At 52.0% G+C, this 24,368-nt stretch overlaps 1 protein-coding gene across 8 annotated transcripts; it reads left to right on the top strand.

The window, feature by feature from the left end:
* Positions 1 to 60: 60 nt before the first annotated feature.
* On the top strand, positions 61 to 22,911 carry CHFR (checkpoint with forkhead and ring finger domains). 8 transcript variants are annotated; one of them, XM_082355377.1, is made up of 17 exons: positions 152 to 260; positions 415 to 558; positions 4,142 to 4,241; positions 6,573 to 6,682; positions 7,571 to 7,630; positions 7,762 to 7,980; positions 8,374 to 8,541; positions 10,928 to 11,084; positions 11,821 to 12,138; positions 14,413 to 14,555; positions 15,596 to 15,712; positions 16,262 to 16,345; positions 17,170 to 17,240; positions 18,209 to 18,296; positions 20,035 to 20,142; positions 20,593 to 20,665; positions 21,811 to 22,911. In XM_082355377.1, exons 2-17 carry the CDS (start codon positions 426 to 428, stop codon positions 21,851 to 21,853), a joined length of 1,992 nt encoding a protein of 663 aa, XP_082211503.1. In that variant the 5' UTR covers positions 152 to 260; positions 415 to 425; the 3' UTR covers positions 21,854 to 22,911. The 8 variants fall into 8 exon arrangements, 4 of the variants coding, with proteins under 4 accessions (XP_082211503.1, XP_082211501.1, XP_082211500.1 ...); XM_082355375.1 differs by lacking the exon at positions 152 to 260 and adding an exon at positions 17,361 to 17,798 and having other exon boundaries at positions 375 to 558; positions 20,593 to 20,645; XM_082355374.1 differs by lacking the exon at positions 152 to 260 and adding an exon at positions 17,361 to 17,798 and having other exon boundaries at positions 375 to 558.
* Positions 22,912 to 24,368: the final 1,457 nt, after the last annotated feature.

Here is a 24,368-nt window from a genome sequence, read left to right as displayed (position 1 = left end):
CCCGGCCAGCATCAAAGAGGGCGTCCAAGCCCTCAGCCTCCAATCTGCGCACGCTCTGCTCGCCTCCACGCGTCCACTCTCGATGGCCGTCCGCCAGGTTCCGCTCTAGCCGCCGCGCTCGGTGGTTGCCACCGCCCGCCAATCGCAGGGCCCGGACGCCGCTGGCCCCGCCTCACGGATCAGCTGAGGGATCCGAGATGTCCGTTGACAGCGGCGGTGGCGGCCGCGCGGCCGGTTCCGGGTTCGGCGCGGGGCGGGGGGTAAGAGGGCGGCGGGCGCGGGCGGCCGTCAGGACCCGGGGGAGGCTGGCGGCGCGGGCCGCGGCGGCGTGGCGCGGGCACCGAGGAGTAGCGGCGGGCCGCAGCCTTTGCCTTCGCGGGCCGGGTCTCACCCGACGTTTCCGGGTTTCGTCAGATGTGAAGCCGATGGAGCGGCCGGGGGAAGGCGAGCAGCCGCCTCAGCAGCAGCCGTGGGGGAGGCTTCTCCGCCTGGGCGCCGAGGAGGGCGAGCCGCACGTCCTCCTGAGGAAACGGGAGTGGACCATCGGGCGGAGAAGAGGTGCGGGGCGGGGAGCGGGCATGGGAGACGTGGGACGGACTCGGGGCGAGCCGGGGACGGGTCCGGGCACGGGGGCGGGGACCGGGGACCCGGGATGGGGGCGGGCGACGGGGTCCGAGTGCTGGTGGACTGGATCCGGGGCCTGAGAGCGGGGGCTGGGCGAGACCGGGCCCACCGGGCTGTGGGAGGCTCCTGGGCGGGGCGCGTTCTGCTGCCCCGTTTTTCCGGTGGAATGGGCCGTCGTGTAACAGCTGCCGTTTATTCACGTATTGGTCGGCCCAGTTACTTCTGCGTGTTTCATGCAGGTTATTTAATTCTCACTGCAGCGTTATGAAGTAGGTGCAATAATTTATCCCCTGGAATGCAGTTTTCTCAAGGGTATTACTACCCAAAGCATCTTCTCTGACCTTAATGGAATGAAATTAGAAATAAGTAGCAGAAGGAACACCGGAAAATCCACAGATATGTGGAAATTAAATAACACTCTTAAGCCACCAGTGGGTCTAAGAGGAAATCAAAAGGGAAATTAGAAAATACCTTGAGATAAATAAAAATTTAAAGTACCAAAACTTAGGGGATGCAGGTAAGCAGTGCTCAGAGGGAAATTTATAGCCGTAGGGAGCTACATTTAAAAAAGATCTCAAGTCCCAGCTCCTAGAATAGGGCTGCTCAAATATTTGTTGATGCAATGAACGTGGGAAGCTACGGCCTTGAAGAAAGTCCTGCAACTAGTGAGAGGAAGAGCCCTCACCCCCCGCGCTTGCTGCCTCTAAACTCCTAGCGGCCACCTGGTGGTTTAACCTCCCTTGTAGCTTTCCTACGGGGAGTGAAGTGCACGATCAGGCCAACAAAAATATTTCGTTTTTCTGCAAATTAATAAATTGTCACACTGATTTTATACTTTAAGCAAGAGGTAATGAGAAAGATTAGTGTTTAAAAGCACATGTTCTTTGCTTTCATTTTACCCATCGTGATGCACCTGTACCTGTTTTTTGCTGGGGTTTTTTGGGGAGGCGGTCTTAAATCCCAATATCAAGTTCATTTTTTTTTTACAACTTTAAAAATATTGACATATCATTAGAAACTTTTCACGATGCATTGTCTTTAGTTGGTGTGAATGGAAGTTTGGTGAAGAGCAGAAACCTGGAGACCACCACCCTCACACCCCCTAGGCCGCCAGCACCACCACCACCGCATAACCTGCTTTGGGCTAATTTACCTTCTGGTGCCTTTGTAGCTACTTCATGGGGTCACTGTGAAGATTAAAGGAGATCGTGAGTGAAGTGCTTAGAAGGAGCCCGGCTGAGAGTTAGCACTTAATGTTAGCCATTGTTATTATAACACAACACTGTAGTATCATTTTACATGCTAATACAAGGAGCAAAAATGTGTTGTTGAGTTGATTCTTAATGGAAGTCCTTTCCTCGACTATATTAACCTTTCCAGCAAAACGTAGAGTTTGCTGTATTTGTCTGCCCGGGCTGCCATAACAAAATACCACAGATCAGGAAGCTTAAACAGCAGAAGTTTATTTCTCACAGTTCTGAAGTCTAGGAAGTCCAAGATCACGGTGCCAGTCAGTTTGTTTCCTGGTGAGAACCCTCTTCCCGGATTGCAGGCAGCTGCCTTCTCGCTGTGTCCTGGCCTGCTGGACCAAGAGATCTTTGGCGTCTCCCTCTTATAAATGCCTCAGCCCTATCAGATTAAGGCCCCACCCTAATGATGTCATTTAACTTTTATCTTTTGCAGGCCTTCTTTCTAAAGACAGTCACTTTGGGGGATAGGGTTTCAGGTTGTAGAACTAGATTTATTTTAACACTGTTGCACGCCTGCTATATACAAGGCCTTATTTTGAGGAAAAGGGGGAGCTGAGTTGAGGTGTGTGGAAGGAAGCAGGGGTGCTCGCCTTCCCAAAGAGCTTCCCATTCTCGGGGAGTGGCAGAGATGTGTACTAACCATGGAGAGAGTAACCAACTGAACGACAAGCAGGGCAAATACCAACAGTAGAACTTTAGCAAAGGTATTTCAGTTCTCAGTTGGAATGCTGATGTCCAGGTGTGGAGAAACCTAGTAAAACCCCACTCTGGTGACAAAGCCTGGTGACCAGCCTGGGTCTGGGGCTGCAAGGAGACCATCCTGGCGGTTTTGCTCAGCGCAGTGGGACAGTCTTGAACACGGGTGAAATTCGCCTTGGATAAATGTAACAAAACACTCCCCATAATGTAGAATGTTTGTGCCACTAAGATTTCTAATATTTAAGGTTTACAGAGGCATAGCTCACACATGGTAAAATTCACCCCTTTTAGGTGTTCAGGGAGTTTTGAGAAATGGACGCACCACTGCGGTCGAGATGTAGAACATTTCTATCACCTCAGAAAGTTCCTGGCGGCCTTTTGGAGCCCGTCCCTGCCCTTCAACCCCAAATCCTGGCACCCACCGATCTGATTTCTCTCCCTATGGTTCTGCCTTTTCCAGAATGCCGTCTAAGGGGAATCACACTGTATTGCAGCACAGTCTTTGGGTCTGGCTGCTTTCCCTTGGCTGGTGCTTTTGAGGTTCATCCTTGGCAGTTACATATATCAGTAGTTTGTTCCTTTTTGTTGCTGGGTGATTTTCTGCGTGTGTTTATTAATTCACCACCAGTTGATGGGTACCTGTACTGCTTCCCACGTTTGGTTATTAAAAAATAAAGCTACTGTAGGGAATTACCTGGCGGTCCAGTGGTTAGGACTTTGCACTTTCACTGCCGAGGGTGCGGGTTCAATCCCTGGTCAGGTAACTAAGATCCTGCAAGCCGCAGGGCGCGGCCCAAAATAAATTAAAGGTACTATAAACCTTAGTAGCTATGGTGCAAACCTGTTATAAGCAGATTAGTGACTCAGTATTAAAACACTCCTGAAAGCTTTTATTCTTTTGATTTAAGGAGAGAACAAAGCATTTGAGGGTTTTCCTCTTGGATTTGATGAGGGTATAACGATTGTATTGAGCTAGAGATGCATCCCCCTTCTGTTTTAAATTTTCTTAAACGCGTACATGTGCCTATGATAATTTACTCAGTCATATTTTCTGTGACTCTGTCATTGCTTTAATTTTGTGATGATTTATGAAACCTTAGGTTACACAAAAGAAATTAAGGACTAAGATACTGAAGATATTTCATAAGCCCCATAGTTTTTTTTAAAGTTCTGTAATACTTATCATATTTTTCAAATATGCATATGTGTGCATATTGTAGAAGACCAGGAATTTGATCAAATATTTATCATATTTTTACAATATGCATATGTGTGCATATTGTAAAAATGTCACCAAGAAGCAGCTGATGTGTAGCTGGAGGTGTTGATGGCGCATATCCTCTAGGTAAGGAGGAGTCAGAAAGGTTCAAGACATAGTTCTTGTTCCCTTACTTTGGATTAACACTTAAATGCTTTTTTAAAAGTTTCTTTGTACTTGATTAAGTGCTGTCTCCTTAAGTGGGTACAACGTGGGTCTTGACTTCCAGCCGCATGCTTTGGTTAAGCAAAGGGCGGTATCGTGCCCGGTACCCACGGTCGTATCCAGCACGCCCCCCTCGCTGTTTTAGGTTGTGACCTTTCATTCCCCGGCAATAAACTGGTCTCTGGAGATCACTGTAAAATTATAGTGGATGAAAAATCTGGTCAGGTGTCGCTGGAAGATACCAGGTAAGCTCTTTCTGAACTTCTTTCCTCTTGTAGCTTCAGAAAGCCGACTTGAAGCCAGTGAGTGCAGAGACGAGACAAGGGCCTGCTTTCTATAGCTCAGTAGTCCGATAGGGTCTCCGGGTACTGGGAGATGTATTTTCTGGTTTCCAGGATGGGCTACTTAGTGACACTTTGGTGTCTGTGACCATTCTTAAATGTATTCAGGTTAAAGCTCAGAAATAAGACTTAAAAGGCAGTGATACATTTTGGGTTCTTGCAAACCTATTCAAGTTAGACTTCCCCAAATCAAGAAGTCTTTCTTTTTTTCTTTTTTCTTTTTTTATTATTATACCACATAAGTAGTACATGAAAGTGAAAAACTTTCCAAAATTCCACTCACCCACAAAATACATACGTATTTATTTTGTATTAATGAGATTATACTATTATACTGTGTATCTATTTTACTTGTAATGTTTGCAGAGTGCTTGTCGCATCAGTATGTCTAGGTCCATCTCGTCTTTTTCGTTATTATATAATAACTTGTTGTCATCTCCCTTACTGATGGAAAGTTATTATTTTGACTTTTTCTTATTATAAATGACACTGCAGTGACTCTCCTCCAAAACTCTTTCCATTCATGTCTGATGATTTTCCTGGGGTAAGTTTATGGGAAGGAATGCTGTGTGGAAGGTATGAGTGGCAAACGGCCATCCAGCAGTGTGTTGCGAGCACGCCTTTCCCACAAGGTGATTTTTTTTATTGTTGTGAAGGTCAAGTGCTATGAGATTCTTTGGTAAGTAGCAGTTTGAGGGATAGAAGACCAGGAATTTGGTTTTTTTAGGAAGAACGGATGCTCCTTTTCCTCCTCTGATAGGTAACAGGTCAAGTCCTTTATTTCTCAGCACAGTGTACAGTAACAGTGCTGGTTCCAGAGGCTTCTTTCTGCCTCAGGCCCTGGCTCTCCCACACTGGCTACAGGATAGTATGTGCTTCCCAAGGCTGCTGTAACGGTTACCACAGGCTCAGTGGCTTAAAACAACACAAATCTGTGATCTTATAGGTCTGGGGGCTCAAAGTCCTTCTCAGGTCTCATTGGTGTCGGCTCCTTCTGGAGGCTCTAGGGGAGAAGCCGTCCTCTGTCTTTTCCAGCTTCTAGAGGCTGCTGCCTTCCTTGGCCGAGGTGGCTGGAGGGGCGGGGGTGTTCCGGGCAGGAGGAGCCACAAGTGCAGAGGCGCCGAGGTGCAATCAGGAAGACCCCGACGTCCACGCCGGAGAGACTGGACTTTAGCCTGAGAGCAGTGAGGAGTCACCGAGGGGTTTAAGCGGAAAAGTGAAACCAGACTTCCGGGTTAGAAAAAGCTTGAGGGTAGGTCGTGGGGAGAGCCTGGCAGCAGAGGCCGTGGCAGTGCTGCAGCAGCTCTGCTGGTCTCTCTAAGTGGGGCTTTACTGGGAAGGCAGCCCAGCCCTCCAGGGACCTGCCACCTGTTGCTGAGGAGTTGGGACGGAGACAGCGTGACCGTGCAGCCTGAACTATTTCCTGCCTGGCCCTTTACAGAAATCTAAAGTAGTGGCAGTCTGCTCAGAGGGAAAGGTGACGCCTCTTCAGCACTGGGGGCCTTAGGAGTGGGGCCGTGGAGTTGGGGCCCGTGTGGACTGAGTGCCTGAAATGGGCGGGGCGGGAGGGCTTGCTCAGTTGCCGAGTTTGGCTTGTGTCCGGTGCGCTCTTCCCCTTGCCTGCGGGGTTGTCTCTGTCCACTCGGGAGCCCCTCCTCAGGGAGGTGCCTCCTGTCCCGCCTGACCGAGGCCCCGGAGTCTCCTGGCCGTGCCTTCCCATCCAGCACTGTGGTCCCTGATTAACTGGAGTGACTTGTCAGCAGCAGGGACCGCGCCGTCTTCCGGTCGGTAGCCCTGCGTCGATTTGCTTTTGCCCAGAGCCCATCTCGGAGGAGGGTCAGTGCTCATGTGAGGAGTGAACTGAGCTGGGCCGCGGCTGCCGGAGCAGGGTTAGGCCTGTCGACAGAGCGTGGTGCGGAAGCAAGAGAGAAGCTGGGAATCAGAGCACGTGCTGCTGGTGGGCGTCCAGGGCTCCACCAGGAGGAGAACGTGGGGCTGGCACAGCGGAGGCGTTAAAACACTTGACACGCCATTGGGCTGTGAGTGAGGGGGCAACAGGCAAGGTTCTTCTCAAGAGAATTGTTAGGTGGCACGAGTATTTACATCATTCCTATGAGTGTTTTATCATTTTCAATGTGGTAGTATTGAACTGCTTTCCTACTGGCTGTAGAAAAGGAAAATTTTAACTCCAAGTTGTTTTAAGTAGGATAAATTGCATTTTTGTTCTCCCTACAGCACCAACGGAACAGTAATTAACAAGCTGAAGGTTGTTAAGAAGCAGACTTGCCCTTTACAGACTGGGGACGTCATCTACTTGGTGTACAGGAAGAATGAGCCAGAACACAGTAAGGGAGGGGGTGGTTCCTGGGCTGGACTCACGGGTGGTGCAGCAGGGGACGCTGCCACAGCTGGGAAGCATTGTGGGAAGAGGCTGTTGAAGCAGGTATTTCCTGAAGGAATGTTAGTGCTAGCTGCATCCCCTTTTTCGTTCATGTACATTCCTGGTGTGGGTAGTGTCTGTTGAAGAATGGGAGCGTTGACCTCGTGGGCTGAGCCCCAGCCATTCTTCAGAAATACCACTGTGGCTGTGAGCCACGGTCTCAGTATGGTAGCCAGGGAGACGGGGTCGTGGGGGCGGTGAGGAGGGCACCTGAGTGAGAAGAATAAGGCCTAGAATGGGGGCTGGAGGCCACAGACAGCTCTGCTTTGGGAGACTTTACGGGAGACAGCAAAGGTTAGACGGGATTCTGTGAGGGCTTTTCCAGCTCTGAGCATCTGCGCCTGTGTTGGTGGGAGAAGAGTGATGCAGGACGGGGAGAGTTGGGGGGTCCTTCGAAGGTTACCCCATAAGTAGGAAGAAGAGGGCCGGTATCCCCTAGACTGTCCTCAGCAGTCACAGCCAGCCCCCGGCCACAGGGAAGGAGCTTGTGTCCAGTCCTGGTGGTTTGAAATAACAAGACACAGACTCACCCCTCCTCATCGCTTTGCTTGCCTTAGTCTGCCTCCTGACGCCAGGCGGTTTTCTGAGGCTTACTTATTTTAAGTTTGGTTCAGATGTTTTGGATCACTTGCTTTAAAATCCCTTAAACCGGCGGATGTGGTTACTAGCTGACAAGTCGAACTAGTCGACAAGGGCGAAGTGACCGTGACGTGACGGGAGGGAGCAGAAGAGAGAGATGAGGTCTCTCCTGACGCGTGGCGAGCGCCACTCTGATGCGGTTAATTTCCTTCAGACGTGGCATACCTCTACGAATCTTTACACGAAAAGCAAGGCGTAACACGAGACTCCTTCGGTAAGTGAGATCCTCGCAAAGGAGCGGGTGCGTGTGCTGACTCTTCATCCGCTGGAAGGTCTTCCTGACGCGGCGGTGCTCCCCCTGCACCCTGACTGTGTTATTATGCCCCTGCTCCTTTGTGCTTCCAGAAGCTAATAAAGAAAACGTGTTCCACGTGACCAAAGATACCTCAGGTGCAGGGCGAGGCGACGACCCCCAGGATCCCCAGGTCCTGCCGTCGCCACCCGCCACTCAGGTGTGCTTTGAGGAACCGCAGCCATCGACGTCCACGTCGGACCTCTTCCCCACGGCCTCTACCTCTTCCATGGAGCGCACCTCTGCAGGGCCAGGGCCTGCCTCCAGCTCCGGTGAGATGGGGATCTCAGGGTGGTAGCTGCATTGCTCTTTGTTCACTAATCCTGCCCTGCACTGTTACGGAGACAGACAAGCCGCTGAGGAGTTCAGAGGTGGTGTCAGGCATCAGGCTGTCAGTAGTAAGATTTCTGTAGTAGTAAATGTTGTCTTGTTCCTTCCCCAAGAGACAGGCTGAAGGGCAGGGACTACAATACTGTGGTACTCTTTACAGGTTATAATTCATATACTGTAAAAATCACACAAAGTGAACCCTTCCGTTTGTTTGGGTTTTTTTTTAACGACATCTTGGATTACCTGCGCCTGGTTTGAATCAGTGACGCTTTGAACTGCTGTCTCTTCTTCTGAGGCAGGTGAATCAGAATGTCTCTTGTTTGTCCCTCTTACAGGCTCGAGAGGTGCAGACGTCTCCCCAAAAGGGTGTGGTCCATCTGTGGCAAGTGATGAAATCGCCAGCTTCCCTTTGGCTCTCTCTGAAAGAGAGGGGGCATCCTTTTCTCCGTCGGAACCCCAGGATCAGGAGGAGTTGGAGCCCGTTAAGAAGAGAGTAAAAGCAGGTCAGAGTCTGGTGGTTGCGTGTAGCCTTGGGGCGCCGGCAGCACCATCCCATCTGAGCCTGTTGGGGCCCCACCATCTGCAGAAGCCGGAGGACCCTGTCTTCAGCTGACACCTGTGGTACCTCAGCATCTTCCAGATGGCAGTCTGGGCCTTTTCTCTCCTGTTTGTACCATCGGGATTGAACGGTGTTTACTGTCAGGATATGCTATTGGTCTGGAAACCACATTCTGGAGTTACAGTTCTGTCCTGATACAACAGCCAGTTTTTAAGAGTATATTATCTTTAAGTGATAGTTTGAACCTTCACGTTAAAGATGATTTTGAGAAAAATCTATACTCTAAAAGTCAAAGTTAAAAAGTTTGTAAAAAACTTTTGGGAATGTTGTTGGGAGGACAGTAGCTGTGAGGCAGGCCTGAGAGCTGCCCCTGGACTGGGGCAGTGTGACAGGAGGGAGGGCCTCGGAAAGAAACTGCATCATCTGATGCACTGAGCGGAAAATTGAGTTGATTGGCCTGGGGAGGTGTGGGATGAGTCAGCAACAGGTACATAAAAATAAGTATGAAAATGGAGCCACTTTTAACTCCATCAGAAATGAAAAGTTGTATAAGGAAGAAAATTATACTGTGTGAGCAGTGAATATTTAAGCATAATGATATAAATACAATATACTGAACCAATAATTGTGTTAGAATAATATTGGGAAGGAGACCCAGAGGGGCAGAGTCCTTCTCTGCTGTAATGGATGTCAGAAGATGATGTCTAAAATCCATCAGCCTAAACGTAGCATGACAGTTCAGAAACACAGAGGTCCGGACCAGGAGAAACAGAAGACACGAAAGTTGCTTCCCCAGAGGAGGGAGGGTGACGCTGAGGACAGGCTGGGGCAGAGGGCTGCTGCTTTGGTTTTCTTCTAAATTGTTTGACTTTTTAAATTGTAAGTATTTTTTTAATTAAAAAATTTAATCTATGATTATAAAAAAAGTAAAACACACTGGCAGAAAAAAAAAAGTTTAAGCTCCTGGTAACATTTGAGGATCTGTATTTTCCAGCACTTTCCTGTGTGCATATGGGTCACATTTTTTGTTTGTTTAAACAAAAATGACTTTACACACAAATGCTATTTGACACCTGGCCTTTATCTCTCACCCGTGTATCCTGAGTGTCTTTTTTATGCTGTTAACTATTATAAAACAAAACTTAAACATACTGGATTATGAGACTTACTTTGAACCTTTGTAAAAATGCCCTTTAAAATACAGTGAGGGAATGGCCATCATCAAAAAATCTACAAACAATAAATGCTGGAGAGGGTGTGGAGAAAAGGGAACCCTCTTGCATTGTTGGTGGGAATGTAAATTGATACAACCACTATGGAGAACAGTATGGAGGTTCCTTAAAAAACTAAAAATAGAACTACCATACGACCCAGCAATCCCACTACTGGGCATATACCCTGAGAAAACCGTAATTCAAAAAGAGTCATGTACACAATGTTCACTGCAGCTCTATTTACAATAGTCAGGACATGGAATCAAACCTAAGTGTCCATCGACAGATGAATGGATAAAGAAGATGTGGCACATATATACAATGGAATATTACTCAGCCATAAAAAGAACGAAATTGAGTTATTTGTAGTGAGGTGGATGGACCTAGAGTCTGTTATACAGAGTGAAGTAAGTCAGAAAGGGAAAAACAAATACTGTATGCTAACACATATGTATGGAATCTAAAAGAAAAAAAAAAGTTCTGAAGAACCTAGGGGCAGGACAGGAATAAAGATGCAGACGTAGAGAATGGACTTGAGGACATGGGGAGGGGGAAGGGTAAGCTGGGACGAAGTGAGAGAGTGGCATGGACATATATACACTACCAAATGTAAAATAGCTAGCTAGTGGGAAGCAGCCGCATAGCACAGGGAGATCAGCTTGGTGCTTTGTGACCACCTAGAGGGGTGGGATGGGGGGGTGGGATAGGGAGGGTGAGAGGGAGATGCAAGAGGGAGGGGATACGGGGACATATGTATACGTGTAGCTGATTCACTTTGTTATAAAGCAGAAACTAACACACCATTGTAAAGCAATTATACTCCATTAGACATGTTAAAAAAAAAAAATACAGTGATGGGACTTCCCTGGTGGTCCAGTGGTTACAACCCTGAGCTTCCATTGCAGGGGGCGCGGGTTCGATCCCTGGTCAGGGAACTAAGATCTCGCATGCCCCACAGTGTGGCCAGTAAATAAATAAGTAAAAATTTTAAATTAAAAAAAAAATACAGGGAGGACTGGGTCTCCTGTCCACAGGTTAAGACGTCTGTAAAACCAAGAGACGGAGCACACTTCCTCCATGGTCATGACATTGAGAACATGTCCCTTTCCCTTGCAGACGGGGAGCCCACCCTGAACCTGCCCATGCTGGTCGCAGACCCGGGCGGAGACCCCCAGAGTGCCCTTGACGTCAGAGCCGCGACCGTGAAGCCAGACAAGATGGAGGAGACGCTCACGTGCATCATCTGCCAGGACCTGCTGCACGACTGTGTGAGGTACGCCCGCTGAGGTGACCATAGCCATTCTCCTTGTGTGGCCGATGAGCTGAAAGCCGGGCCCGGTGACTGAGGCTGCGCGAGAGCCCGCGAGACGCGTGCAGTGGCTCTGACCTCAGTGGCCAGGTCCACCTCAGCTAGAGCAGGGGAGCTGTACCGGGTGACCAGCATCTCGTGGTTAAGGGAACACGGTAGTTAACCTGGAGCAAAAGTGCCAGAACGAAGATCTCTCCTTGCTTCTCTGTGGGAACTTAGTCTGTCCGCAGTTCGGCTTAAATGCGAGTCTTTGCCACCCACACCCAGTGTCTCCGCTCTTCCCGTTCCTGGTGGCCCTGGCCACCAGTGGTCCCTGGCCCTCCGGGAGCACAGATTGCCACGTGGCCCCCGTCTCTTGTAGCTGACAAGCGCACAGCTGGAGCAGTTGCAGTCGAACGCTGTGTTTTTGCGCGGGGACTGCTTCTCAGGCGGGTTGTGGAAGGCAGGCGGCGTGCCGCTGCGTGAGCCGAGTTGCAGCCCTGCCAGCCGCGGGCCCCACCACGGCGTGGGTGGAGCGCCCCAGAGCACAGGCCTGAGGCCCTAAGGAGTCGAAAGAGCGTGGGGCGGGGGGCAGTTGGCCCATTCTTCTGCTTTGTACCCGAACCTCAGTCTGAACAGGGCCACGTCCTCCTTCAGGGAAAGAGGCAGCATGGCCCTGGGTCCCTGCTTCTGACACCCAGTGCCCGTCCTGTGCCCTCAGCCTGCAGCCCTGTATGCACACCTTCTGCGCCGCCTGCTACTCGGGCTGGATGGAGCGCTCTGCCCTGTGCCCCACCTGCCGCTGTCCCGTGGAGCGGATCTGTAAAAACCACATCCTCAACAACCTGGTGGAGGCGTATCTGCTGCAGCACCCGGACAAGAGGCGCAGCGAGGAGGACCTGCGCAGCATGGCCGCCAGGAACAGGATCACGCAGGACATGCTGCAGCCCAAGGTCAGGAGGGCCTTCTCCGACGAGGAGGGGAGCTCCGAGGACCTGCTGGAGCTGTCGGATGTGGACAGCGAGTCCTCGGACGTCAGGTGAGCCGCGTGGGCGCGGGGCGGGCCGCGCGGGTCTGACTGCCCCCAGGACCTGCTGGTCTGGGCCGCTGCCGAGGTGCGACCCTGTGGCCCAGGTGCCTGTGATGAGGCTTGCTCACTGCCCTGCCTCCTGTGACAGCCTCTTTTTTTTTTTGTATACGTGAAATATTTATTCTATTATTTTGTTGCTTATCTGTATATTTTTTCTAGTTTATTACGATACAACTGACATACCGCACTATGTAAGTTCAGGGTGGACAGCATAATGCTTTGGCTTAATTATTGTGAGAGAATCGCCACAGTAAGTGACACCCTTTTGTTTGCTGAGTCGTCATCAAGTGCCTTGATTCACAGGCTGAGACAAACTCCGCGGAAGCACACTTACTCTCTGTAGCTTGTCTAGTGACCATACGTCCTGCACCGTAAGCTGCAGTACTTACCATCTGTCAGGATGTTATTGTAGAAAAGCCACAGTCACCTGGCAGAGGGTGCAATCCTAGGAGACCTTATTTTATCTGCTGTAGAATGTTGTGTTTTTTTTCATAAATTTATTTATTTTATTTATTTATTTTTTGGCTGCATTGGGTCTTCGTTGCTGCATGCAGGCATTCTCTAGTTGTGGCGAGCTGGGGCTACTCTTTGTTGCGGTGTGCAGGCGTCTCATTGCGGTGGCTTCTCTTGTTGCGGAGCACGGGCTCTAGGCCCACGGGCTCAGTAGTTGTGGCTCGCAGGCTCTAGAGCGCAGGCTTAGTAGTTGTGGTGCACGGGCTCAGTAGTTGTGGCTTGCGGGCTCTAGAGCGCAGGCTCAGTAGTTGTGGCACACGGCCTCAGTAGTTGTGGCTCATAGGCTCTAGAGCGCAGGCTTCAGTAGTTGTGGCACACAGGCTCCGTAGTTGTGGCTTGCGGGCTCTAGAGCGCAGGCTCAGTAGTTGTGGCACACGGGCTTAGTTGCTCCGCGGCATGTGGGATCTTCCCAGACCAGGGCTCGAACCCGTGTCCCCTGCATTGGCAGGTGGATTCTTAACCACTGTGCCACCAGGGAAGCCCTCTGCTGTAGAATGTTGATGTTTCCTGACTTGGAAGTCCAGGGTATGAATTTTTGTGTTGAGGCCATAATATTTAAAAAGACAAAACCGCTCCCCCCCTCCTCAGTTTATTATCTTTGTTTCTTTCCCCAAAATTTAGCACATAATGGTCAAGCAAAAAGAAAACCAAAAATCACTTTAGTGTGAACATTTTATTACGTATTCATCTGGCCATACATATGTGTATTCATACGTACTTATTTTTTTACCATTTGAAACATTTCTTTGTAATATTTTGAACTCCGGAACAAAGCTGCAGTGCATGGCCTGCCTTTACAGTTCAGTGCACGTGTCCAGTCGTTTCTTGGAGATAAGTACAGGGAAGTAGGATGCTCAGGTCTGGAGTCTCACTGAGGGGACGCCTTGCTGGACTTCTGGCATCTGTCGTGAAATGCCCGTCAGAGAGTCCTGGTGTTGGTGCCCCACAGGGTATGCGGAGGGACAGCAGTGATCCCTGCGACACGCGGAGTAATGGGACAGACAGGTATCTTATTCCCATTTATATGTTTTTCTTACATATGAGGCTGAACGTCTTCAGTGTTTCCGCATTTTCTAGTCATGTCTCGCCTGTCCTTCCCGTTGGTGGCAGGCTCGGGCAGGCGTCCTCTGACTGAGATGAGGGGAGAGTCCGTGCGTGCCTTTCCTGCAGATTCTGTTTTACCATCTGCAGATTTGAAAGCTCAGCTGAAGTGCATACAAGCTGGGTGAAAGCCCCTGATGACAGCGGCATCCAGCCCTGGCGTGTTCTGCTCAGATTTTAACGAAGGGAAGGGTGTGCACTGGGCGGGCCTCAAACCTGTGAGAGCGCGTCCTGCCCAGTGTGGCAACAGGGTGGCTTTGCCCCCAGGGATGGCTCAGGGGGGCGAGGGGCAGGGAGGAGACATCTCAGAACCCCAGGAGTGGCCGAGGGCTCTGGGAACGTGCGGGAAAGGGGGGCTGGGAGGTGGCGGGGAGGAGAGCCTGCCGACGGCTGCTGTGCAGGATGGGCGCCGAGCCGTCCTTCCCTTTTGCACACACCGGGTGCAGCACCTAGTGCAGAGCTGAGGCATACAGGCAGGACAAGGCCCGTGAGCGGGGATCTGGGTCTTGTCCTGTCACCAGGTCTGGGCCGTCGTTGCCACCACCCTTACACACGGCCAGAGCAGGTGTCTCCTCATTCCTCCGAGCTCCGGGTTTTCTTCCCTTGCAGCCAGCCGTACATCGTGTGCAGACAATGCCCCGAGTACCGCAGGCAGGCGGGGCGGCCCCTTCCCTGCCCAGGGCCCGGCAGTGAGCCAGGGGCACCGCAGGCCCCTGGGGATGCACCATCGACGTCCGTCAGCATCACGACAGGTGAGACGGCCACACCTTCCGTGCTGTCCCGGCCATTCGGGAAGCGGGTGGCACTTCTGCTGGCTCCTCTCTGCTCGAATAGCTCGTTGCTTCTCATAACCTGTTTGGAGCTAAGAGACCAGATAATTAACTTCATTTATGGGCCTCGGCTCCTGGACACACCCGAGGATTCAGTCCTGATTCTAACACTTACCCCCCACCCCACCCAGCCCACTGCCGCAGGGCAGTCGGCATCCCCCGTGGCGCTCACCAAAGCCAAAAGGACCATCACACACAGGCCCCGCCAGTGAGGGACTGGCCTCTTCCCAGCAACAGGACATGATGTTACCAGAGCCGCCCTGAGCTATCTGTTCAATGCCCGTTTCAGTGGGCAGGTCCCCAGGTGCCATCAAGAAAGGGAAGGTGGACACGTGGACTTGGTTTGTGGCCCCGCGTTGTAGGGCCTGGCCTCTCTGCGACCGTCAGCCTGAGCCTGTCAAGAGGCCACTGACCTAAGGATTGCGACCCAGAGCCACGTTCTTAACCTCTGCCACGATGCTATGCCATGGCTCTTGGGGGCTTCCTTGTAGGCCCCTCGGGTGGGGATGGCTGGGGCAGCGCGTGGAAGGCCCCACTGGGACCGTAGAGAGCGTGCACAGGCAGAGCCTCATGCGGTGCGTGAGTGACCGGGGGCCGGGCCACGTGGACACAGCTCCTGGTTCAGGGTCAGCCAGCAGGGACTAGAGAAATCGCTTTACTGTTTTCTGGCCTGCCCTTCCTTTATAGGAAACGGTAGGAAACCTTCATGTGATCTTTGAAATCTTGCTACAACTACTGAACCAGGAGATAACTTCGGTCATTTTTCAATCTATTTAAACTTCTTAGTTTGAGCTGTAGACCGTCACTTGGCTGTAGGACAATAGGCCCGAGTTCTGTCCGGGTTTTCCTGTAGGTCTGTGTCCTCGTGCATACCTTATAGCTGCCCCTCTAGGTGTGGTCTGAGCCGCTCTTGCTGCCCGTGTGCTGGCGGCACCAGCCTGAGCGTCCTATCTGTTCCACAGCCCAGGACTACGTGTGCGCCCTGCAAGGAAGCCACGCCATATGCACCTGCTGCTTCCAGCCCATGCCCGACCGGAGGGCGGAGCGCGAGCGGGACCCCCGCATCGCCCCCCAGCAGTGTGAGTGAGGGTGTGGGTGTGCGCCGTCTCCCCGGGGCCCCTCCCCACCTCGGAGCCGCTCCTGTGTGTCCTTCCAGCTCAGGTTTCAAGAAGAGTGTCGTGGACTTCTCTGTGTGGTGTGAAGTAAGGGCGCAGCTCTGTTTCCACCTGCGTCGTCAGGTGTCTCTGTGGGACCACGTTGAATAATGTATCTTTTCCCACCGGTTGATAACCCCGCCCCCGTCACACACTAAGTTTCCACACACGGGGGCTCTCTTTCTGGATCTTGTGTCTGACGTGTGTCCCCACAGTAGTTCTCCAATGTGTCATTTTATTCTATTCTATTCCATTCTATTCTGTTCACTGTGTGGCTTTCTGGACCTCAGGTCCCCGACTAGGGATTGAACCCGGGTCCAAGGTGTCCCTTTAAAGTCTAACGGATGAACTATATGGCGCTTTAATTTACAGTCTTCGGATCACTATGAAAATCGAGCTGGTCATTTATTTACCAGTTCCTTGAACCTTCTCCTCGCCGGGTGGCTGACTGGTGCTTGTGCTCTGTGTCCGCAGGTGCCATCTGCCTGCAGCCCTTCTGCCACCTGTACTGGGGCTGCGCCCGGACCGGCTGCCTCGGCTGTCTGGCCCCGTTCTGCGGTAATGCCGGCCCTGCCATCGATCACCGCCACCTTCCCGTGTTCTCTCGTGCACTTGAGGCCAGTGCTGGGCTGGCCGTGTGCCAGAGGAGGGAGAGGCCACGTTGGTCGCCACGAGTTAGCCCCTTTTCCTGGCGGTCTGCATAGGTTTGCGAGCGTCAGTGAGGGGGACACTGAGTCATGCGCGAGGACCACCCCCACTAAAAAATCGTGTCCGGACTTCACGACCCCAGACCAGGGGCTGCGCAGACTGGCCATTTCTGGGGGGAGAGGAATGGAAGTCCTTTTACTTTTTCTCTGTTTGAAGTTGTATTTTGTCATGGAACTTTTTATTCTTTTTTTTTTTTTTTTTTTTTTTTTTAAACAACAACATTCTTTTTATTTATTTATTTATTTATTTATTTATTTATTTATTTATTTATTTATTTATTTATTTATGGCTGTGTTGGGTCTTCGTTTCTGTGCGAGGGCTTTCTCCAGCTGCGGCAAGTGGGGGCCACTCTTCATCGCGGTGCACGGGCCTCTCACTATCGCGGCCTCTCTTGTTGCGGAGCTCAGGCTCCAGACGCGCAGGCTCAGTAATTGTGGCTCACGGGCCTAGTTGCTCCGCGGCATGTGGGATCTTCCCAGACCAGGGCTCGAACCCGTGTCCCCTGCATTGGCAGGCAGACTCCCAACCACTGCGCCACCAGGGAAGCCCAGGAAACTTTTTATTCTTTGTAGACTCCATAATGAAGGCAATTTGGTTATCTTAACTGTCGGGTGAACGGTGCTTTCGTAAAGTGTGTATGAAACGGATAACACTGCTTCCCTCCGTCCTGGCAGAACTCAACCTGGGCGACCGGTGTCTGGACGGGGTGCTGAGCAACAACAACTACGAGTCGGACGTCCTGAAGGTACAGGCCCGGCGAGGCCAGCGGGAGGCCTTCCAGGACCCGCCAGTGACCTCATGACTCTGCACTTCTGACTAGTGCTGCCACTGTGTATCTGCTTATCCCTATATTCCCCCCAAATAGGTATTCCTTCATACCCGTCACACAAGAAGCCACAGGAATTGTGTCCCACAGTTCCAGCTCCTGCTCGGCCTGCGCACAGTGGCGCAGGGGGCGCGGCCGGCCCTCGGGTGGAACCAGGACTGCCCTCTCGCTCTCTTCCCGCGTTTCAGGGGGCAGCCGGCTTTTAGAACTTCAGTGCTTAACGGGCACGTCAGTCTCTTGCCGGGAGTCTTGCCTTCACCTGGATCGTGCGCGGCGTCGGCCGCCAGGGTGAATGGCAGGCACCTCCTCAGCATCGCGGTACTCAGGCTAGATGTCCACGGGGCACTTTCTTGTAGGTTTGCACAGAAGGAGCCAAGCAGCTCCACGTGTCTCGAGGGCAGAGCACAGATCCAGACCCCTGGCTTCCTTGTCACGTGGTCATGGGCCTGTTTCTGCACTGTGGCCACTCCGGCCAAGGTTAGGTGTCTCGCTGCTCCTGTGCTAGGAATGTCTGCAGAATTTCAGAGAGGGTGTGGTAACTCTTACGCGCGAGGTTGTAAAACTAGCCTGCCTTTTGAGACTCAGAAGAAGCACCTTGGACAAAAATCTTGCGCAATAGTGTGTGGATGTGATACCATGTCTGTCCCAGGCCTCCTGGTCCGCGAGGCTATCTGGGCCGTCCAGGCTGTGGTCCTGGGAGCAGGCCCCCTAACTGCATGCAGTGCTCGCCCCCTGCAAGTGCTCGCCCCCTGCAAGTGCCCACCACGTTCAGGTGCTTGGCTTTACCCACCTTCCAGGGCCTTGTATGAACTGTCAGCCCTCTTTGCCATTTTAGTGTTTCTTCCTCCAAGCTTGTGTTTCTTCTCTTGCCCGTTTCCCTGTTACAGAATTATCTGGCCACCAGGGGTTTGACGTGGAAAAACATGTTGACTGAGAGCCTTGGGGCTCTACAGAGGGGAGCGTTCCTGCTGTCTGGTAAGCCTCATTGTGCCTGCTCTACCGCACCGACGGTGGTGCTTTCCAGGGCAGCGCTGCCTCTGGTAAACCAGCCACACCCGCCAGGCTGCACGCTGGCAGTACTGCTTGTCGGCTTTCCCACGCTCACACCTGCGACCTCCCCCCATCCTGGCAGACACACACAAAGGTCCTACTACTCTTGGGTTTCTTTTTTTATGTTGGGTTTGAGTCGACGTGACATATTCTAGAATCTTTTCTCGCACAGGGGAGGGAAGGGGCACAGCTGGATAGGTGTTGGCCCTACCGCTTGTCAGCGCTGACATCCTGGGGCTGGTTGTTCCCAAACCCTCGCGGTCCTTGGTGCCTGTCCCTCAGTGCGTGGGTGACTCAGTGAAGGCTCGCCCCCTCTCCCAGGGACACCCAGTGCGTTGTGAAGTGTGAATTTTTGTCACTAAGGGAGGGTGCAGAAAAATCAGCAAGTGATTTTTTTTTTTTCCTAAGACATGAATTATTATGAAAGACTTGAGAGGTTTGCTGGGAACGCTTCTAAGCTATTTTTGGACACGTTCTAGTGAATGTCTTGGGTTTTCTCTGCTGCGACGGCTCTGTGTGGTTGGGTCTTAAGTCCTTTTGCTTTTTAATAGCTATTTTTATAAGAATGACGTGGTTCACAAAGAAAATGTAAGTGGTACAAGGAAGTCTGAAGGATAAAGTGAAAATCATTAGAAATCCCACCACCTAAAAATATACCCAATGATAATACTTTCACGACCACCCTTCTAAATATCCGTACCCATGTGTGTGTATAATTTGTATAAATGAAATCCTATCGGATATGCTTTTAATAAGCTATTCACTCACCAATATATCTTGGACCCTTCCTATGTCAATAAAGATCTATACCATAATTTTTAGTTAGCATTCTGATACCATCGTTCATTTAGCCAATTCGTTAGCAAAGGATATTTAAGTTGTTTCCAGCTTTTCACTATTTGAAACAACACTGAAGCTGTCAAGCATGCAGTTCTGTAGGTTTAACGATTGTCCCCTTAGGAGAGTAAGCAGGGCTGCTGGAGACGGCATGCAAGGTTGAGGTGTGCCTGCGGCCTGAGGGCCAGCATCCCCTGAGCCCGTCAGCTGCGTGTTTGCCTTCTAGGCCTTGTAAATATGAAAGAGGCAGACGGTGAGGTATCATTGTTTTATCTGCCATATTTGATTATTCATGAAATTGAAGATCTTTTTGTTTTACGGGCCATTTGCTTGTCTGTGCCCTTGGTCCATATTTATGTTAGGCTATTTGGACTTGGGAGCTATGGATTTGTGTGATATCTTTGTTAATTAAGGGCACAACACATTGTCATTTGTGCTGAAAATACGTTCTCTGCTACTTCATTAGTATTTCATTTTTGTTGTACGTGTTTCCATTGTGATGTTTAAACTGTAGGCAGTCATGTTTACAAATCCTTTCCTCTGTGCCGTTCGGTTTTCATGTCATAGTTGGAAATAGCTCAAGAGAAGAACATTCATTCCTCTTAGTACTTTTCGAGATCTTTTTGAATATTTGAATTTTTAATCCAGATGGAATTATTTTGCCGTAAGGAAGTAAGTTGGAATCTAGGTTGGTTTTGTTCTCGTGTTCCCAATGTCCAGCCCTTTGTCTCTGGCCTGTCTGTGGATCAGTGCACTCGTCCCCCAGCAGTTTGCAAGACCATGTCTATTCTGCTGCCGTGCCTGTAAGAGGCTGTGTTCCTTCTAGATTACAGAATCACCGGGAACACCGTGCTGTGCTACTGCTGTGGCCTGCGGAGCTTCCGCGAGCTGACCTACCAGTATCGGCAGAACATCCCTGCTTCTGAGCTGCCGGGTAAGGAGACCCCTTCCCCTACCCCCACCTGGCCCGCAGCTCAGTTCTCTTTGCATTGGCTCCTACTCTCCTTTGCAATAGCTAGGTAGCCTGCGTGGGCCTTTGCTCTGTGTTCTTAGCGGACGTCTGCGTCGGCCAGGGACACGGGCGGGTCTCAGGGCCGTCCCTGCCTGGTGCCTGCTCAGGCTCTGGGTCTCTGAAGCAGGCTGCTAAGACAAGATGCCCAAAAACGTCCTGTGGGCAACCGGAGTCATCCCATTTCTAACCTGGGTTTTCAGTTGAACCTTTTTTTCCTTTCCTGGAGAACAGTGCAAGGAAACAAGCTGTGAAGTGTGACGAAGCGCTGTGCGTTTGAGCTGCAGTGTCTCTTTGGCCTTGGCTTAAATTCACTAGGCTGAGTCTGTGAGTGTGGTATGTGTGTCACACGTGTTCACTTTTTTCTCTCCCTAGTGGCCGTAACGTCCCGTCCTGATTGCTACTGGGGCCGCAACTGCCGCACTCAGGTGAAGGCCCACCACGCAATGTGAGTGCGGCACAGGGGCGGGGGCCGGGCCGGGGCTGAAGGAGTCCCCTGCAGAGAGGCAAACCCACGCTTTCCCTACAGGAAGGTGCTCTTCTTTAAGTGTTTTGGCCAAGTTGATATCGCAGCTTTTAGGGATGTGAGGGAACTAGTCAGCTCTCTACTTATAAACTAATTTAGTTGTCATGCTTTTATAAAGTCACATAGTATATATCAAGAAAAGATCATCACTTGGACACTCTGCTTTTCTGTTATCTCATTTCATGAAACGTTGGCATACAAACGTTCACCTCCTGCTCCACCTCCGTGTATCCAGGGCACAGGCGGCCATCCCCAGCCCGCACGTTCAAGGTTTAGCACTTTCCGAATCCGTGGCTGAGGTCACTGAGAACTCCCATCCCGAGCCACGCCGCCGTGCACCTGGGTCTACCTTTGGTGCCGTGATGGCTCGCAGGCTCTTGCTGGGAGTCTCCCATGGGGTCTTTAGAGGCTGTTCACGTTGACATGCACGCTGCCACGCGCGGTGGCCCGTGGGAGCAGGCTCGCCTACGCTTTCAAACCATAAGGGAAGCGATCACATAAATGAGTCCCGTGGATGGGTGCTGTGTGGGGCCACTGTAACCCCAAACAGCCATTTGAGGCTCAAGTGGAAGTACCTGAGAGAGCGCCCCTGGCTCAGGAGTCATCGTGAGGGCTCCGGGAAAGGCGGCTGCCTCTGAGGGGTGGAATAAAAAGCTTGCTTTGTATGCGAGCATTAACTGTGTGGAAGAGACCATTTTATTCTAAGAAAAGAGATTTCAGTAGTAACGGGCTAACGTTTCTCAGTAAACACTTGGTCAGGGCAGCAAAGACACAGTCGTCTTCTTGGAGAGGAGGTGGCCTCAGCCCCGCCAGGTCCCCCGCAGTGCCTTGGGGATGCTTTGAGTCTCTGGGAATTACCTAAATGTTCCACTTACATTTTAAAATTTAAAAAGGAGAAAAGAGGCTGCGTTTGGGGCTAGTTTCTTTGATGGTATGAGACACAAGCCCTTGCAAACCCCCAAGCACAGGGTTGCTTCTCCTGTAGCTGCCCCAGGCACAGTTCAGACTTCCTTTGTTGAATGTGTCTCTGATGCCCTCTTGTGCATTTCACCGTTGTCTCCCTGCAGGAAATTCAATCACATCTGTGAACAGACGAGGTTCAAGAACTAAGCAGCCAGGGAGGCAGGCAGCACAATGGCTTGGGAGTACTGCCGGTCAATGACATGTGTCTCAGAAAATACTGAATACAGACGCTTTAAGGGCATTTCACAGTCCCCCTCAGGGGACGCCGGGGGTCTCTGCGTCGGGCACTCTGGTGTGACCTTTCTCTTGTGGAGCGAGACCCTCTCGGCGAGAACCCCTACCAGTGGCGCCCAGAGCCCTGGGCCAGAGCAAGAGCCGTCAGCCGTCCCCTCCTGTTGAAGATGACCACGAGGTTTGCTCTCTGTACCTTTCCCACAGCCACGGTCAAAGCAGACATTTCTCTTCAAGAAAAGTGCCCTGGGAGAAGGGGAGTTTGTCAGAAACGCTGTGCTGTTTGAGGGAAGGGAACAAAGTTTCCAGCCGGGGCACGCACAGCGGCTGACCTGTGCACTTTCATAGGTTTGGTGCTCATCTCCTAATAAGACTTAAATATCGCAAACTGTAGCACAAATGATATAACTTATAATTTACAAGTTGACTAAAATGGGAGATAGTATGATATTTGAAAGAATAAGCATACGTTTCTGTTTATAAAAGAAAAATCATCAGACGTCCAGGGACCCCGGCGCCGAGGGCGTGCTTGGGTCACTGCCACTCCGGGCTCCTCAGCACAACTGCAGCCCCGCCAACCTGTCTGGCCTTCTTCACTCCTCCCCTGTGGCCGGGGCCGGGGTGGCCCAGGGACCTGGGGTTCAGGTCGTCCCTGGTGGCGCCCCGGCCCGCCTGTAGCAGCTTCTTCCCACCGAGAGCTTCCGCAAGTCCTTGCCCTTTCCGCCTGCTATGGGTTTGCCGTGTCATCTGGAATAATACTTGAAATTTTATTGTTTAAAAAAAAAAGTTTTTTATCGTTTGTTGAAATCACCCGTTACGTTTGTTTGCAAAATTGTACCTTTTTTGCTTCTTCTCAGGAATACGATTTTCAACTTTGTGTTGCTCTTGATACAGACTCTGAGAAGCAGCGCTCCGTGGAAGAAGGCCTCCTTCCTGCGTTCTAATAAACAAGCCGTGTCTGTTTCTCTCCCCGGCATGTTCGCTCGTGTCTTGGTTGTGATGTGCCCCTTCCTGTCACGGTGTGACCGGCCGCAGGCGTCGCTTGTCACCTGCTGACTGACAAAGAGTCCACCCGGGCGCGCCCCTTGGATCAGCCTCGCAGGCCCTGCAGGCGTGTGTGACCTGGGGTCAGGGCCCGGGTCTGAGCATTTGGGAAAAGGCACGGGTTCCCTTGAATCCGCCAACCCCGACTTGGTCCCAGGTTGAAGGCACGGCTTTGTGTCTAAGCCCCGGCCTGGCTCGTGCAGGCACGAGGCTGGCCTCCATGCTTAGGACCTTGACTCATCCCCCCCCACTTCACTTCTGACCCTGACCCCTCCCTCAAACTAAGAACAGAGACGCAGGCCCCGTAGCAGATGCAGCAGCTTTTGTGGCCAAGGCTTAAACACGCAGCCTTCCTTGGGCTACGCCGGATCCGTCAGCGACGGGCAGGGCATGCGCCGCGTCAGACTGCTGGTCCACGGTGCCGGCCGACTGCAGTGGAACTTGGATTCCCCACTTCTGACAAGCACACCGGGGTCAGAACAGAGCTTCTCAGCTCTAACCTGAGGCAGGAGCCCGGGCCGGGGTGGTGGTTCTCCAGGCTTGCTGACAAGCTGGTTTACGGGGCGCACCGTGCGGTGTTTCTGCGACTTTTCTCTACTTCCTGTTCCGTGACACCCCCCCCGCCCCCCGCTGCATCCAGCCCACAGTGGGTTGGAGCCTGCTGTGTGCTCGTGTCCTGGTGGCTCAGCGCGTGCCGGACGACTCCCGTGTGCTTGTGGCCGGCTCCTTGGGCCCCGCCCGTGTCCTCACACAGCCTTGCTCAGCCCATCCCCAGACCCGTGTCCCTCTTGGGCTCCTGGTGCCCCGTCAGAGGGGCTGGCCCTGCCCACGCTTCCCCTCTGCTGGGCACCCTCCAGGGGCTGCACACTTGCCCCTCCTGGCCTGTGGGTTCAAGCTCCCAGGCAACCGCCCGCAGTCCTCTTCGGGCCAGCCTCTGTCAGCGCTCCTGGTGTGACCAAGGACCCAGCAGGTCATCTTAAATACCTCATAGCTAACAGGATTGGAAGCACAGGCCCAGATCTGAGAGCCCCAGCATGACATCGGTGGATCTTGCCCCAGGGAAGTGCCCAGAGAGAGTGGATTCTGAGCCAGCCCTCTATCAGTGGGGGCCCTGCAGCCAGACCAGTCTTCAGACCAGATGCAGCCGGCAGAGAAGACGCCCAGGAAAGCTCAGGTTCTGAATCAGGATTGCTGCTGCAGAGGGCACCAGCAGCCCAGCACCAGGCAGCTGACCTGTGCTCTGGAGGAAGGAAGAGAAAATGGGGGATGGATTGGGTTTGAAAGTCCAGAGCGAGCCTGACTTCCAGCGCGGCTGGATGCAGGACCCTTCTCTTCCTGTGTGTGGTGGCCGCTTCCCAGACCTCAGCTTTCCTCCAAGCTGACACAG

This window comes from Balaenoptera borealis (assembly GCF_965194805.1).
Source record: "Balaenoptera borealis genome assembly, chromosome: 14".
NCBI lineage: Eukaryota > Metazoa > Chordata > Mammalia > Artiodactyla > Balaenopteridae > Balaenoptera > Balaenoptera borealis.
The sequence above is the reverse complement of the archived record's forward strand: the minus strand, read 5'-3'. Positions and strand labels throughout refer to the sequence as shown.